Source organism: Carassius auratus, chromosome 9, assembly GCF_003368295.1.
Source record: "Carassius auratus strain Wakin chromosome 9, ASM336829v1, whole genome shotgun sequence".
NCBI lineage: Eukaryota > Metazoa > Chordata > Actinopteri > Cypriniformes > Cyprinidae > Carassius > Carassius auratus.
In genome coordinates, this window is record NC_039251.1 from 6563404 (window position 1) to 6577425 (window position 14022).

General features: G+C 33.6%; 1 protein-coding gene across 5 annotated transcripts in view; it reads right to left on the reverse strand.

The window, feature by feature from the left end:
* Nucleotides 1-14022, reverse strand: part of rbms1b (RNA binding motif, single stranded interacting protein 1b) — a 57902-nt gene that overhangs the window by 8893 nt on the left and 34987 nt on the right. For all 5 annotated transcript variants that reach the window (XM_026271146.1, XM_026271144.1, XM_026271143.1 and 2 more), the window contains exons 5-10: nucleotides 7115-7272; nucleotides 5302-5381; nucleotides 3073-3188; nucleotides 1376-1425; nucleotides 378-465; nucleotides 248-298 (exon numbers count right to left, since the gene is read on the reverse strand). In XM_026271146.1, the coding sequence (XP_026126931.1) occupies nucleotides 248-298; nucleotides 378-465; nucleotides 1376-1425; nucleotides 3073-3188; nucleotides 5302-5381; nucleotides 7115-7272 (543 nt within the window). The remainder of the gene's footprint in view (nucleotides 1-247; nucleotides 299-377; nucleotides 466-1375; nucleotides 1426-3072; nucleotides 3189-5301; nucleotides 5382-7114; nucleotides 7273-14022) is intronic.

A 14022-nucleotide genomic window follows, 5' to 3' on the forward strand; every position in this document is an offset into this window, starting at 1 on the left:
TTGATGTTGTTCCTAAGTACCAGCTTATTAACACATTTTATTTGGCATAAGATTGCTTGTGATTACTCAGAATGAATGCATGAATTGCTGTGGTTTCTGCTGTTAGTATGTGTGTTTGTTTGGACTCTCTGTCCCCGTCGCCCACACTCTCAGTCTATGAGCAGTCATGAGCTAGTTCAAGAGTATTTCTCCCACACACACACACACACACACACACACACACTGCTCATGACAATCAGAGACTCACCGGATGCTGCAAGATGTAGGGCTGATGGGTGACCCAGGATGGATTCTGTACCTGAACAATCAAATACAGATTATCAGCGTCCCTTAAGATGCATCCATCGCTCTGTAAGCAGTAGAGTTTGATATGTTACCTGGTATGTGGACATAGGGGAGATGTATGGAGAAAGAGGGGTCTGTGTGATCATTCTGTTTGTAATACTGTAGGCGGCTGGATAGAATCTGTAGAAAGATGAAATCAGTATATTTCAATAATTATTGATGACCGGTTGTAAATATAGCATGATGACCTTGAGTATGATTAAGCTGCCTTCTAAGATTTATTGTTATGGAAGTATATAAATATAATTCATTCCGTACTGAAAAGCATCAATAACTATTAAGTGCTTGACTATTTTACTCATTATTTGTGTGAACTTGGCATTTTCAACAACTATTAAAACTAAAATTGTTCTTATTAATTGGAAAAAAGCTGAAAATAATAAAAATAAAAATGTATATATACCTTTTAAGAGAGAAAAAAAGTACAACTTTAAATGTTAGAAATTTTTATTTGGTATCTAAAAAATACATAAAAAAATTTAAAAATAATAATAATAAAAATAAATAAATAAAAAAATAAAATAAAAACCCTCAAAGAAAAAAAATAATGAGACTAAATATTTAAAACTTTTAAAACTTTTATATAAATTTGAAATGTTGCTTTGGCAACTAAAATCAAACAAACAAATAAAATAATAGAAAATAAAATAAAACAGAGTTCGAAATAATTTAATGACTGGATGTTCTGGAATAAAAATACTAAAAATGAATCAAATTTACTACAAAATGATGCTATATTTAAAATGTAACTAAACAAATTAAATTAAATTTAAAATAAAGCTGAATTAAAATAAATCCAACAAAACAATTAACCAAAAAATCTGACATGAAGAAGCATTTAATAAAATATATAAAAGCTAAATAGAAATAACAAAAATAAATAAATAAATAAACCACAAAGTAGTAAGCACTAAAACATGAACTTAAATCAAAAATAAAAGAAAGAATATAAAAATAAAAGCTAATTCAAAAATACTACATTAGTGTATAAATAACACTAGAATAACAATGGCTCTTTGGTGTCTCGTACCCATTTTGCATAGCAGCTGTGGTGGGGTCGTACGTGAGAGTCATGCCAGTCTGTGAGAGAAATAAAACATAATTACACACTGCTCAACTCATTGCTGCTTTGATTGAAGTGTTGAAAATGAAGTCAAAAGTGTTGTGCCACTTATAGCTTGTGAATCATGTGAATCTGCGAAGAACTGAACTGAGCAGAAATGATCTTCAGTTTAAAAGCTAAGCTCCTGCAGCATTTCAGCACAGATACAGACTTGCTTTGATATTTTGTTTTCTGATGCATTGACATCATGTCATTAAGTGTGGCGCTGGGGTGTTTTGTGGCTACTGTACTTGTCAAATGACACAGACCTGGAAACTAATGACACCACTGCTTTCTCCTCCAGTTTGAAGCCACATGTTTAAAGTTGTCACAGCCATTTCAACATAATATTTAACCTGGCATGGACAGAATCTGACGAGTCTGTCCAGTCAAATTATGTGCAATGCACAGATAAAACCTGTGAAACTGCAGAAGGTTTAATGAAATGATCTGCACTGTAATTATCGACTCAATTAATTGATGTGATCTGAGACATTTTACTTCTGATTTTCTTTACGAATGGTCATGTGACGTGCTCTGCTCCAAAACCAAGTTAGATGTCAATAACGGCTGTACTTTTAGCCATCATATTTGAAGGCTGGTAATTCCCAGAATGCATTGTGACAAAATCAATTGAACAGCAGATAAAGCTAAAGAAATGTGGATTATATTAAATAACTGAATATATATGAATATATATATATAATTGTATTTTTAGTTCGGTTTAGTTTGATCACTGCTTTTTGGGACTAGTTAATGACTAATTAAAAACAAATCTCAAAATGCTTTTGATAATAAAAACTAATAATTGAATCCTAAAATTGAATGCTCAAAATAAAATAAAATAATACAATACAATAAACAAGAGTATAATATTTTATAAATAACAGAATAAGAAAAACGAAATAATAAATAAATAAAATAATAGAAAAAAAAACGAAAGACATTTCTTTATAAACAGAATGCCATGTGATCAAATCACAGCAAAAGAAATGCTGATTATATATTTTATTTATTATTTAATTCTGTTCTGAAGAGTACTGTGCCAAAAAAATAAATAAAATCTAAATATTAAATAAGAATAAAATAATAAATAACGATAATAAAATAATAATAATTGGGTATTATATTAATACTGGACAAATAACTTCAAGATGTCAGACAAGGCAAAAGAAATGCTGATTATTATAAATACAGTTCATTCAATCTCAAAAAGTAGTTAAATATCTGTGTGTGAGTCTCCTGTCACAAAATCAGTCACTTATAAAGGCACATTTCAGTTCTCTATGTTTTGGAACAGCACGAGTGTCATGATGGGAAATGACAGGTGACTAAGCAGTTCACACACACACACACACACACACACACACACACACACACACACACACATACACAAACACACACAGACGTCTCAGTATCACTTCTGTAGTTCATGTAATATATGACTGTACTGGTGTAGCTTGTGTAAACACACACACACACACACACACACACACACACACACACACACACACACACACACACACACAGTGTGTCCACTAACAAAGCTGTGGCAGGTGATATATGGCTGCACAAAGCGATCCGGACACACACTATAGTGGAGAGAGCAGAAGAGCAGTACTCACAAGTCTGGTCTCTCCGTCTCTGGCCCAGGCTCGTCCGTTCTGCACATATTTATTTTGACTCTGCCGCTTCTTCTGGCCTCCGTCCGCAAACTTGCACAGCAAGGGTTCTGACGGGGCTGCAGACACACACATGAACCCTCAGCGTGATGTTGACTGCTCACTGAGCCACCCGACCAAAACCATCATAATGTGACCGCAGAAACGGCTGGAGATTCTGTTAAGCCTCAGCAGAACTGCTTTATGATATTAAGTGCATCAAACAGAGAGAGGAAATATATTTGAGCAAACTCTGAAACGACTTTCCTTTTGGATGACATCACAAATGGCTCATATTTTAAGCCCCTCCCCCTCTCACTGTATATAAAGCCCGCTGTTCACAGTCTGATCAATGCACAATATATCAGCACCACGACAGGTGAACACGGCCTCTGATCGATTTCATCCGTCTCTGTGTATTCAACATCTAAGATGCATTGTCTAGCAATAACTTAAAGAGACAAAGGTTTAACCCTTTAAGAGCAAAATCTTTTCAATATTTTATTGTAATATGTCGTGCTTTAGTTAATTATTCTGTCACTTAAGAAAAAAATCATGATTTGGAAAATCATAATTATGAGATTAAAAAGCCATAATCGGGAGATAATTTGTAATCATGCAGAAATGTCTACATTGTTACTTTTTGTCATAATTATGACGTTTTGGCAATTTTGACTTTTTATCTCTTAACTATAACTAAGAATGTCATAACATGACTTTTTTATCACGTAATTTTAACATTTTTTGTGCCGATTATGAATTAAAAAAATTATGATTTGTTTTTCTTGTGTGGTAGAAACTTCAAAACTATTTGAAGTTATTTTTATTATCTATTAAGTTTAAAAACGTAAGACTTGCAATATCTCCCATTTATTGTTTTTCAGCCATAACATTTACTGTCCTAATTATGACTTTTCATCTCATAGTTTCAACTTTTTATGTCCAAAGTATGTCATAATTATTTTTTTCTTCATATGTGGTAGAAATGTCCAAATAATAATTATGTTAATAATATTTTATTAAGTTATGTTTATATTGAGTATCTTTTTATTCCGATTATTGGTTATTAGCCATAACATTTGGACTTTTTGACAGACTTTCTTATCTCATAATTATGACTTTTAATTTAATAACCTTAACTTTTAATGTCATAGAATTTTATTTCATAATTATGACTTATCAAAGTACTTTTTTCTTATGTGGTGGAAATGATTTTTCATAATTTTAAGTTAGTTTATTAAGTTATGTTTTCTTTTTGAAGATAGATGTGCAATATCTGCTTATTACTGGCTTTCGGCCATAATAACATCTAAACTACAGCATCTCCCACAGTTTCAGCATTGGAGCATCCCTCATTTCTTTTGCATAAAACCCAGTATTTTTCCACACACTGAATATCAATGTTGCATGAAAAAACACATCTTATTACGGAGGTGAAATGGGATGCATTTATTGCCTTTAATGATGCAGATTGCGATGTTGCTTGACCTGTTCTGTTATATATTTTCAGCTTTATTCAATGTTTCTTTGGTGCACATGTAAACCTAAGTGTGACTCTTATATGCCGTCATCTCCATCCTCAATAACTTGGAGAACAGGCATCTCATTTGGACGCTGTCTTCATATAATCCCCTTCCTGCCTTTCTGACACGGTCAGTGGAGACTATTTCAGTCTAATAATCCAATTAAAATGCTTAGAAAGGCCACGGCAGGCCAGTAAGAGAAAATTAGCACACATTGCTTTCCCTTCAGCCCCAAATGAGCCTCCACGAATCAATAAGCTGCATCATGCCCGTGTAGTTCCTCCCAGCTCTGTAATTTCAGCATTTCGTGCAGCGAGTCTAAATCTACATTCGTGCGAAAGCCGTTTGGTATGGCTGAGCGATTGCGCCACATGCCCGAAAGCCTGTTTCCATTTAGACCCCATCCGAGGAGAATCATTACCAGAGAATGAATGAATGTGTCTTTATGCTCAAACAAAACACACACTAAAGGAGCGGTTCACCCAAACATGACAATTCAATCATTTACTCCTATTACATGGAGAAAAGCGGCAGGGATATCCTTCAGAAGTCTACCTTCTCCTCTCATGGACGAAAGAAAGGCATACAGATTTTGGAAACAATATGAGGTTGGGTAGCTTCATTTTTTATTGCATTAAAGCAGACGTGAAGCAGGCAGACGCACACTTACCCATAACTCCAGCTGGTGTTTTCAGATATTTCCCGTTGAAGTGAGAGATGACAGCTTCACATTTCTCTGTCGACTCCATCCTAGAGAAACCGAATAAAGGTTTACACATTTCACTCTGGGTTTGCGTATTTAACTTCATTCCCATCACCTGCACCAGCTGTCACATGTTACCATCATATGAATGAAAGCTAAGGGATTTTGCATTACATAAAGCATAATGCATTCGTTTGAATGCATTAGATTAAGGCTGGTCATATAGTTTCATGATCCTTCTTTTCCTGACATTTAAACTTCAGTTAGTAAGTTCGATTCATTTCAGTGAATCACTTCTAGCTTTTTATTTTATTTTAGTGAATTGGTTCAAAGCTCTGATTCAGTGATTAATGCATGCACTCAAAAATGCCTCCCCATGGCATTTTTATGCATTTAAATGTTTAGCAAAAATATATGTAGTTAAACATTACGGTAACACTTTAGTAAAGGGTCCAATTCACACTAATAACTACTTGCTTATTAGCATGTCTATTATTAACATATTGTCTGTTTATCAGTGCTTATAAAGTACATATAATGACATCCATAATCCTACCCAATACCCTAAACTTAACAACCACCTTATAAACTATTAATAAGCAACAAATAAGGAGTTAATTGAGGCAAAAGTCATAGTTAATGGTTAGTTAATAGTGAGAATTGGACCCTAAAATAAAGTGTGACTACAGTACTGTTAATTTCCATATTTTGTCATATCCGTGCGTATAAATCTTGCTTCGGTTCATTTATCGAGGAAAACATGTTTGGATCATTTTAACTGCAAACAAATACATTGTTATCAATTTCAGAATACAGAGATTTGTACTGAATATCATCAGGGTACAACATTAAATGATCATAATTGTTTAGATATGCAGAGCTAGGCAATATACATTGTGTTCATTATTAAAAACAATATTTATTTTTATATTGTTGTTATTTGAAAAATGACTTCTCGAAACCTTTTCATCTGATTATACAGAAATAACCCATGGGTTAGTACAGTCAAATAATCAAAAGAGGATAAAATATGAACATTTTAGTGTATGTTTAGATTGGAGAGCTATGAAAATCATACGTTTAGCCAATGTATTCTGTGTTTATCATTAAAAGCAGTTTTCATTGTTTATATCTCTATCGTTATAATACTTCTGGAAACACATTTATCTGATTAAATGAACTAGTTTTGTTTTATTTAAGGGGTTTTCCACTCAAACTTTGCAGGAATAACCTTTAGGTTAGTACAATCAAGTCATCAAAAGAGGGTAGTAATTGACATTTTGCGTGAAAGTTTTGCCAAAGCATTCTGGTTATCATTAAAACCGTTTTCATCATTTATTCCGTTATTTGAAAACGGATCCATTTATCATGAAAATCTATTTTCTTATATATTTATGTCACTGGGATTTGAAAAACGTTCTTCTCCAACTGATTAGAAGAAGCAGTTCAGATTTCTCTCTGCGTTTCTTCACTCAAGTGCGTGAGAATAACACTTAGGTTGGTGCAATCAAGTTTGTACTTGTCATAAATTTTGCAAAGAGAAGTTGAGAGAGTTCAGTTTCCTGGCTGATACGGCAGATGCACAGCTATGTTTTCAAGGAGCTGACTGGCGCTAAGAGTCATGGGAGGTGTTTGTGTTGCGGCGGGCACGACGCCAGGGGCTTTCCATGTCGCCTGGTTCCCTCACGGATTGAACCACGGTGAGGGGAATTCACAAAGAATGATAGCGTGACAATAAGAGTTGATCTGGTGATTCGAGGGTCAGATACTAGACTCTCACCTCGCAAATCCGACCCCTCGGCTGGCTCCGTTGGTGTCCCGCAGGACACGAGTGGAGACGACCTGTCCGAAGGGCTTCAGCATGGCCTCCAGCTCCTGTTCATCCATGTTCAGCGGCAGGTTAGATATGTACAGGTTAGTGGGGTCCTGCTCCTGTTGCTGTCGGGAAAAAAAAAAAAAAAAAACAGTGAGCTTTGTGCCATTTTCCTGGTGAAAAAGTCTCTCATCAATGAGCTCAACTCCTACCGAACCTGGAACATCAGTGCAATAATTATTTTTAGCACAGGTAGGTTACACACCTGTAAAAACACCTCAGATCTTATCGTTTCAGTTCATTCACACACTGCCAGAGTTTCGTCAGAGTTACTATGTCACACACTTTATCAGTTAACGGAAGACAGAACACCTGGAGATCACTGACCATGCACACCTGCCATGCAACAACGGGCCTGTTGCAAAACCTGGCGAGCTGGACGCATGGACGCCTGCTTACAGGTCCCCCCAAATACATAATATAATCACAGCCAATCAGAACTCAGGACACCATGGGACAAACAGAGTCCAGACAACCAATAACATTTCCTGAATAGACAATCTAGGCATCTGTTAATGACAATATATTTATATATATTAATTTTTAAACATTTATATGCTTCATATCTTGGGGAATTGCATATACTAATTTAATCAGCATAATAAGCACAAATACTAACCATATATATATATATATATATATATATATATATATATATGTTTTAAGTACTTAATATATACCTAATATATAATAATCTGATACAACATATTTACAAAAATTAAATATGTAATAATATTATTATATTACTATATATGTAATATTTTGTATTATATATCTGCAAAATACAGACCTAAATGTATACACACACATAGATATGTTTTGTCTAATATACACAAAAAAGTATTCAAATATAAACACAAAATATAAAATATTATATAATATAAGTATTTTATCTTTCTGAAACGTATTCATTATAGAACAGTAAATATTACACACACACAAAACGGTATATTAACGGTATTTTATATTTGGTAAAATTTTCACTCATTTTGTCTGATGCATTATGGGATTGCAATCTCTGCAAATGATCCCTTCAATGCTGCCTCCCTTTTAGAACAGGCTTCGTGTCAATGCCTTAAGATGCTGTCTAAGTAGGCAGCTCACTAGGTTTTAGCAGCACTGCGAATGAAGACAATATCTGAATACTTACATGGTACAGGTGAATTAAACTTATAAACGAGGTTAAAGTGAAAGCATGTGTCCCTCTCCGGCCACTCCTGCTAATAACGGGGTGAGCATTAATATTAATGAGCGGCTCATTTGCATGCGGCTCTCGGCCATCCCCCAACCGAGCGGTGAAACCTCGACTGATTTCCTGCCATAGTTTCCCTTCCATCAGCAGAAACGGAAAGCGAAACAGGCAGAGACTCTCTCCAGGGACAAAAGGGCCGCTACATTAATATTCATTAACATCCTACTGCGTTCAATCTCCACCTAAGAGATGGAGGAAAAATGAGCAGAGCAAAGAGGAGACAAGGGAGAGGTGGGATTGGATTACTATAGTAATACGCTGACAGGAAAATATCAGCATAGTGCCATTAGGAAACAATGGCAGAGGACCGGCGCTCCAGCAAACAGGCGCAGGAGATCCAAAATGATGCTTAAAAAAATATTAGCTATTAGGAATGACAGTGTCCATAACTAAACACTGAAGGACGAACGCTGAAGGTAATAGCGGGTGTTTTATGGGCCTGTTTTTGAATGGCAAATAATTGAGGATGTGCTTGGCTTGCTCCAGAGGGAGAACTAAAACACCGGCGTGGCTTTAAACAGACGTATCCAGACTGAAACCTAATACCAGAGGCACATAACGGAGCTGGCTCTGCTCTTCAGGGTCACGTTACAGCACCATACACAAACTCTGGAGGCAAAAATAAAGCATGGATTAAAATCTACTACCTGACTAATATGCAAAATTGAATTTTAAAAATGCATTTAACGCAGGGATGTTTTCAACTATTCAAAAGTGACAGTAAAGACATTTACTTTACAATTCTGCTCTTATGAACTGTCAACTCATTGAAAAATGTTGAAAATAAAAATATATGAAATTACATGAAGCAGCGCAACATTGCAACACTGATAATAATCAGAAATGTTTCTTGAGTAGTTAAATCATCATATTAGGATGATTTCTGAAGATCACGTGATACTGAAGACTGGAGGAATGATGCTGAATACATATTCAAACTGAAAACAGTTATTTTAAATTGTAATAATATTTCAAAATATTTTACTGTATTTTTGATCAAATAAATGCTGCCTGGGTTAGCAAAATTTATTTTTCTGACCAAACAAATATATTTAACACATAAATATATTAATATATAAAAATATATTAATATTAAATATATAATATTTGTATAAATAAATTCAAATAAAAAGTATATGTGCAATTTGAAGACAAATATAAACTGACTATTATTTCTTCATAAATCTAACATTTTTGTTATATAAAAATAAACTGGATTAGCTGCAGTGTTTTTTTTTTTTTTTGTATAATTGACATACCATTACTGTTATTGTTAATGTTTTATTTAATTTATTACTTTTTTTTAATCTATCTTACATTTTCTGTTTTCACTTTAATATGAGTGAAAATCTAGTAAGTGTAGTGTTTGTCATTTTAAAATATATCTATATAGTTTTTATTATTCTAGTTATTTTAATAATATCAAGTTAAACTAAATGAAAAAGAGAAATATTGCCCAGGCAACTAGCTAAAATAAAAGATGTTTATTTTTAAAATATTTCAAAAATGTTCCAATGTTCTATTTGTTCCAAATGTGTATCATTTGCAAAATTCCACTAGTTCATGAAATTTGTATGACTATTATTCCAATATGTGCTCTAAAGAAGAAAGAAATAAAACAATATTCATGCTACACTTAGGTTAAGTAATGCAGGGCTGGTGCATCTGGCCTCAGATTAGCGGACAGAGCGAGGCTGTGCACACATGGAAATCAGCTCAGCGCTGGAACGTTCTGACACTGAGCCGCTTCAGGCACGCAATGCTGAATTACATCTCTCAGGTCAGGCATTAAGAGCTTTACGCTGATATCACTGTACAGATGCTGAGAAAAGCAGAGCTTTCCCCTTTACATCAATCCCGCACATGCACATCCCTATCAGCTGATTGCAATAAATGCCAAATACCAATTTCCAGCACAAAACACAATTCAAATCAGCAAATCTTCAGAGAAATCAAGTGTGAAATATTCCACTAGACCAGTATGAATCTGAATAGCAGTGCAGGAAACATTGCTATCTGTGTGTGGGCTTGCATGTGTGTCACCTGCTAACAATTTACTCAACACCAATCATGTGACTTCGACAGAAAAAGCACACAATATGCGTGTGGAGTAAGTGTGTGTCAGACACAGATGGTACGAGAGAAAGTGAGAGAAAAAAGAAGAGTATATGAGTGTGAACGAGAATGCATGGCCATATGTGAGAGTAAGAAGACTGTGTTCAGAGCAGCATCCTAATCTTACAGTTCCTGCAGTATATTGTATGTATGCTGTGCACAATCTGACCTTTATGACCGACTATGCAAAAATGTGCAGTACACAAGAGAAAACACAATGTGCAATGCAATGTGCTCAGCTTGACTTTATCTTTAAAGCAATAGTTCCCCCAAAAATGAAAAATTGCCGTTATGTGTTAAATGCACTCTCTTAGCCCTTCCAAGATTAGGATGAGTTTGTTTCTTCATCAGGTTTGGAGAAACGTAGCACTGCATCAGTGTCTCATCAATGGACGCTCTGCAGTGAATGGGTGCCGTCAGAATGAGAGTCTGATAAAAACATCACAATAATCCACAGCACTCCAGTCCATCAGTTAACGTGTTGTGAAGTGAAAAGCTGTGTGTTTGTGAGAAACAAATCCATCATTAAGGTGTTTTTAACTTCAAACGGTTGATTCTGGCTAAAATATGAGTCCATAGTCCATAATATTGCTTCCTCCAGTGAAAGTACATCTCCTGTTGTCTCTCACATCACAATCACCCACTTATTTCTTTGGAGCTGTATTGGACTTTTTTTTTGTTGTAAACGGTGCTTGATCTGTGCAGATTTCTCTCTGATTCAGACGAGATTACCTTTTTCAGTAAAGAAATGAATATTATGGACAGAGGACTCTCTCTCTTCAAGGTTTAAAAATGCCTAAATGATGGATTTGTTTCTAACAAACATGCATCTTTTGTCTTCTCAAGACATTAACTGATGGACTGGAGTGCTGTGGATTTCTTGTGATGTTTTTATCAGCACTCATTCTGACGGCACCCATTCACTGCAGAGCATCCATTGATAAGCAAGTGATGCAATGCTACATTTCTCCAAATCTGATGAAGAAACAAACTCATCTACATCTTGGATGGCCTGAAGGTGAGGACATTTTCAGCAAATTTCCCTTTTTTTTTTTTTTACCCATTAGTACATGGTTATTCATGTAGCTATCCTTATTATTAAGCATTTCCACTTATTGCTGTATATTGTGTTCTATGAGTCACATGCATATTTTTTAAAACACAGTAGGAAGTATAAAGTACATACTTAAAAATAAGTCAGTTTTTCCATTGCAAACGAAGACAGAGAGCAGGGTTCAGACACGGTGTCATGTCACCAGGTTACTCCAGGGGCTTCCTGTCTGAGATATTAATTTCTAACCATCTGTTTATATCATAAACAAGGTGAAAGGAAGATACATCCAAGGACAACAAGCCAAGATGTCTGCAGCAGAAAGAGAGCATGACAAATACACGCCTCCTGTCCAAGCTGCTCCATTTCTAATGCACCGTGCACGGAGGAAGAGAGACAGAACTTCTACCTTTTAGATGAATTATTTCTTTAAGAAAAATCCTTATTTAAAAATATATCTGAACTGTGATTTTCATTTTGAAAACCCTGTCAGTTCTGATACAGTTTAACATTTTTCACGTCCCACCCAGTTGTGTCACTTAAAGTCTGCAATTCAGTTTTAATTATGCACTTCCCCTTTAAATAAACATGCATGCAAATTCTGCTGCTCTGATGCTTTGCAAATTTATTGGCGAGTCGTCACAGAAGACCAAGAACAGTCAGTGCAATGCTATTTCAGTAACACTGATATACTATTACAGCTTGTGTTCATATTTTAAGTGTGCTTTTTGAAATGCATTTTACTTTTAGATTAGATTTTATATTTATCTTTCCACATTACTGTAGTAATTTTGTTGTTTTTAAGTGTCTGTAAGTGTAATCTTTTGTCATTTTTATTAATGTATTTATTTATGTTTTAGTTATTTTGGCACTTTCAGTTAAAATAAAATGAGAAATTAGAAAATGTTGTCTCAGCAACTAGTTTATTATTATTATTTTTATATATATATATATTGTCTTTCAAGTAACAAAAATATTTTTTTAGGGTTATAATTTCATTTAAATATGTATCACCATAACAATAACCCTAAACCTCAAACTCTAAATCAGTATGAGTTGTCTTTGCATTTTTCAATGCAATGCATTTTTTTTATAAACTACTAACTTTAAAAAAAAAAACATCAATTTAATTGGAAATAAAGCTGTCTTTATACTGTATATGTGACCCTGGAGCACAAAAGCAGTCTGAAGTCTCTGGGGAATATTTGTAGCAATAGCCAACAATACATTTTATGGGTCAAAATTATCAAATTTTATTTTATGACAAAAATCATTATGATATTAATTAAAGATCATGTTCCATTAAGATGTTTTGTAAATTTCCTACTGTAAATATATTAAAATTTAATGTTTGATTAGTAATATGCATTGCTAAGGATTCATTTGAAAAACTTTAAAGGTGATTTTCTCAATATTTAGATTTTTTTTGCACCCTCAGATTCCAGATTTTCAAATAGATGTATCTCTGTCCTATCATAACAAATGATGCATCAAAGGAAAGTTTATTTATTCAGCTTTCAGATGATGTATAAATCTCAATTTCGAGAAATTAACCCCTTTTGACTGGTTTTCTGGTCCATGGTAAAGTATGCATTGTGCATTATGATATTATTTTCATAACAACTGAGAGCATTTCAAAATCAGGTGCTTTTATTTTTTTATGTACCATTATTCACAGTGGAGATTTCTAGTATTAATAATAATAAGCTTAATATATATTTTAAATAATATCCAGTAATAAAATGTTTCCGTTTTTTGTTTTTGATGACTTAAATTACTGTCTGAACAACAAAAACATAAGTAATGCATCACTTTTTTTTTTTGCATTACAATAATGAGAATTTGGTTGAAAGTGTGTTTTATTGTCAGAAAAATGTCAACGTCACAATGCAAAATATATTGATCCAATTTTTTTTAATAGAACAAATAATTTTTCATATAACTTGTGGTGCCATAAAAAAATCATAATCATAAAAATAATCATTATTTTCTTATTACTTTTAAGTCCATTGTATTTATATTATTTTATTTATTTATTAGAATTGTATTTTTATTAGCAATAGAGTTTTTTATTAACATTAACAATATATATATATAATAATTTTTTTTTTTTTTTTTTTTATAATTCCCAGTAATACAATATTTTTGCTTATAGGACTTTTGGTAAAAAAAAAAAATATAAATATATATATTTATATATATATATTTCATATCATTATTGCAATAATGAGAATTTGGAATAAAATGTGTTTAAATGACATGAAAAAGTCATCGACAAAATACAAACTATCTTGATAATCTAGAAGGCAGTCTACATTCTGCTATAATTAGTTTGCTGTTGATTTTAGTGGTGAAATGAGATCTGGCCAGGTTCCTGACGGGCTCCTGTTTGTCTGG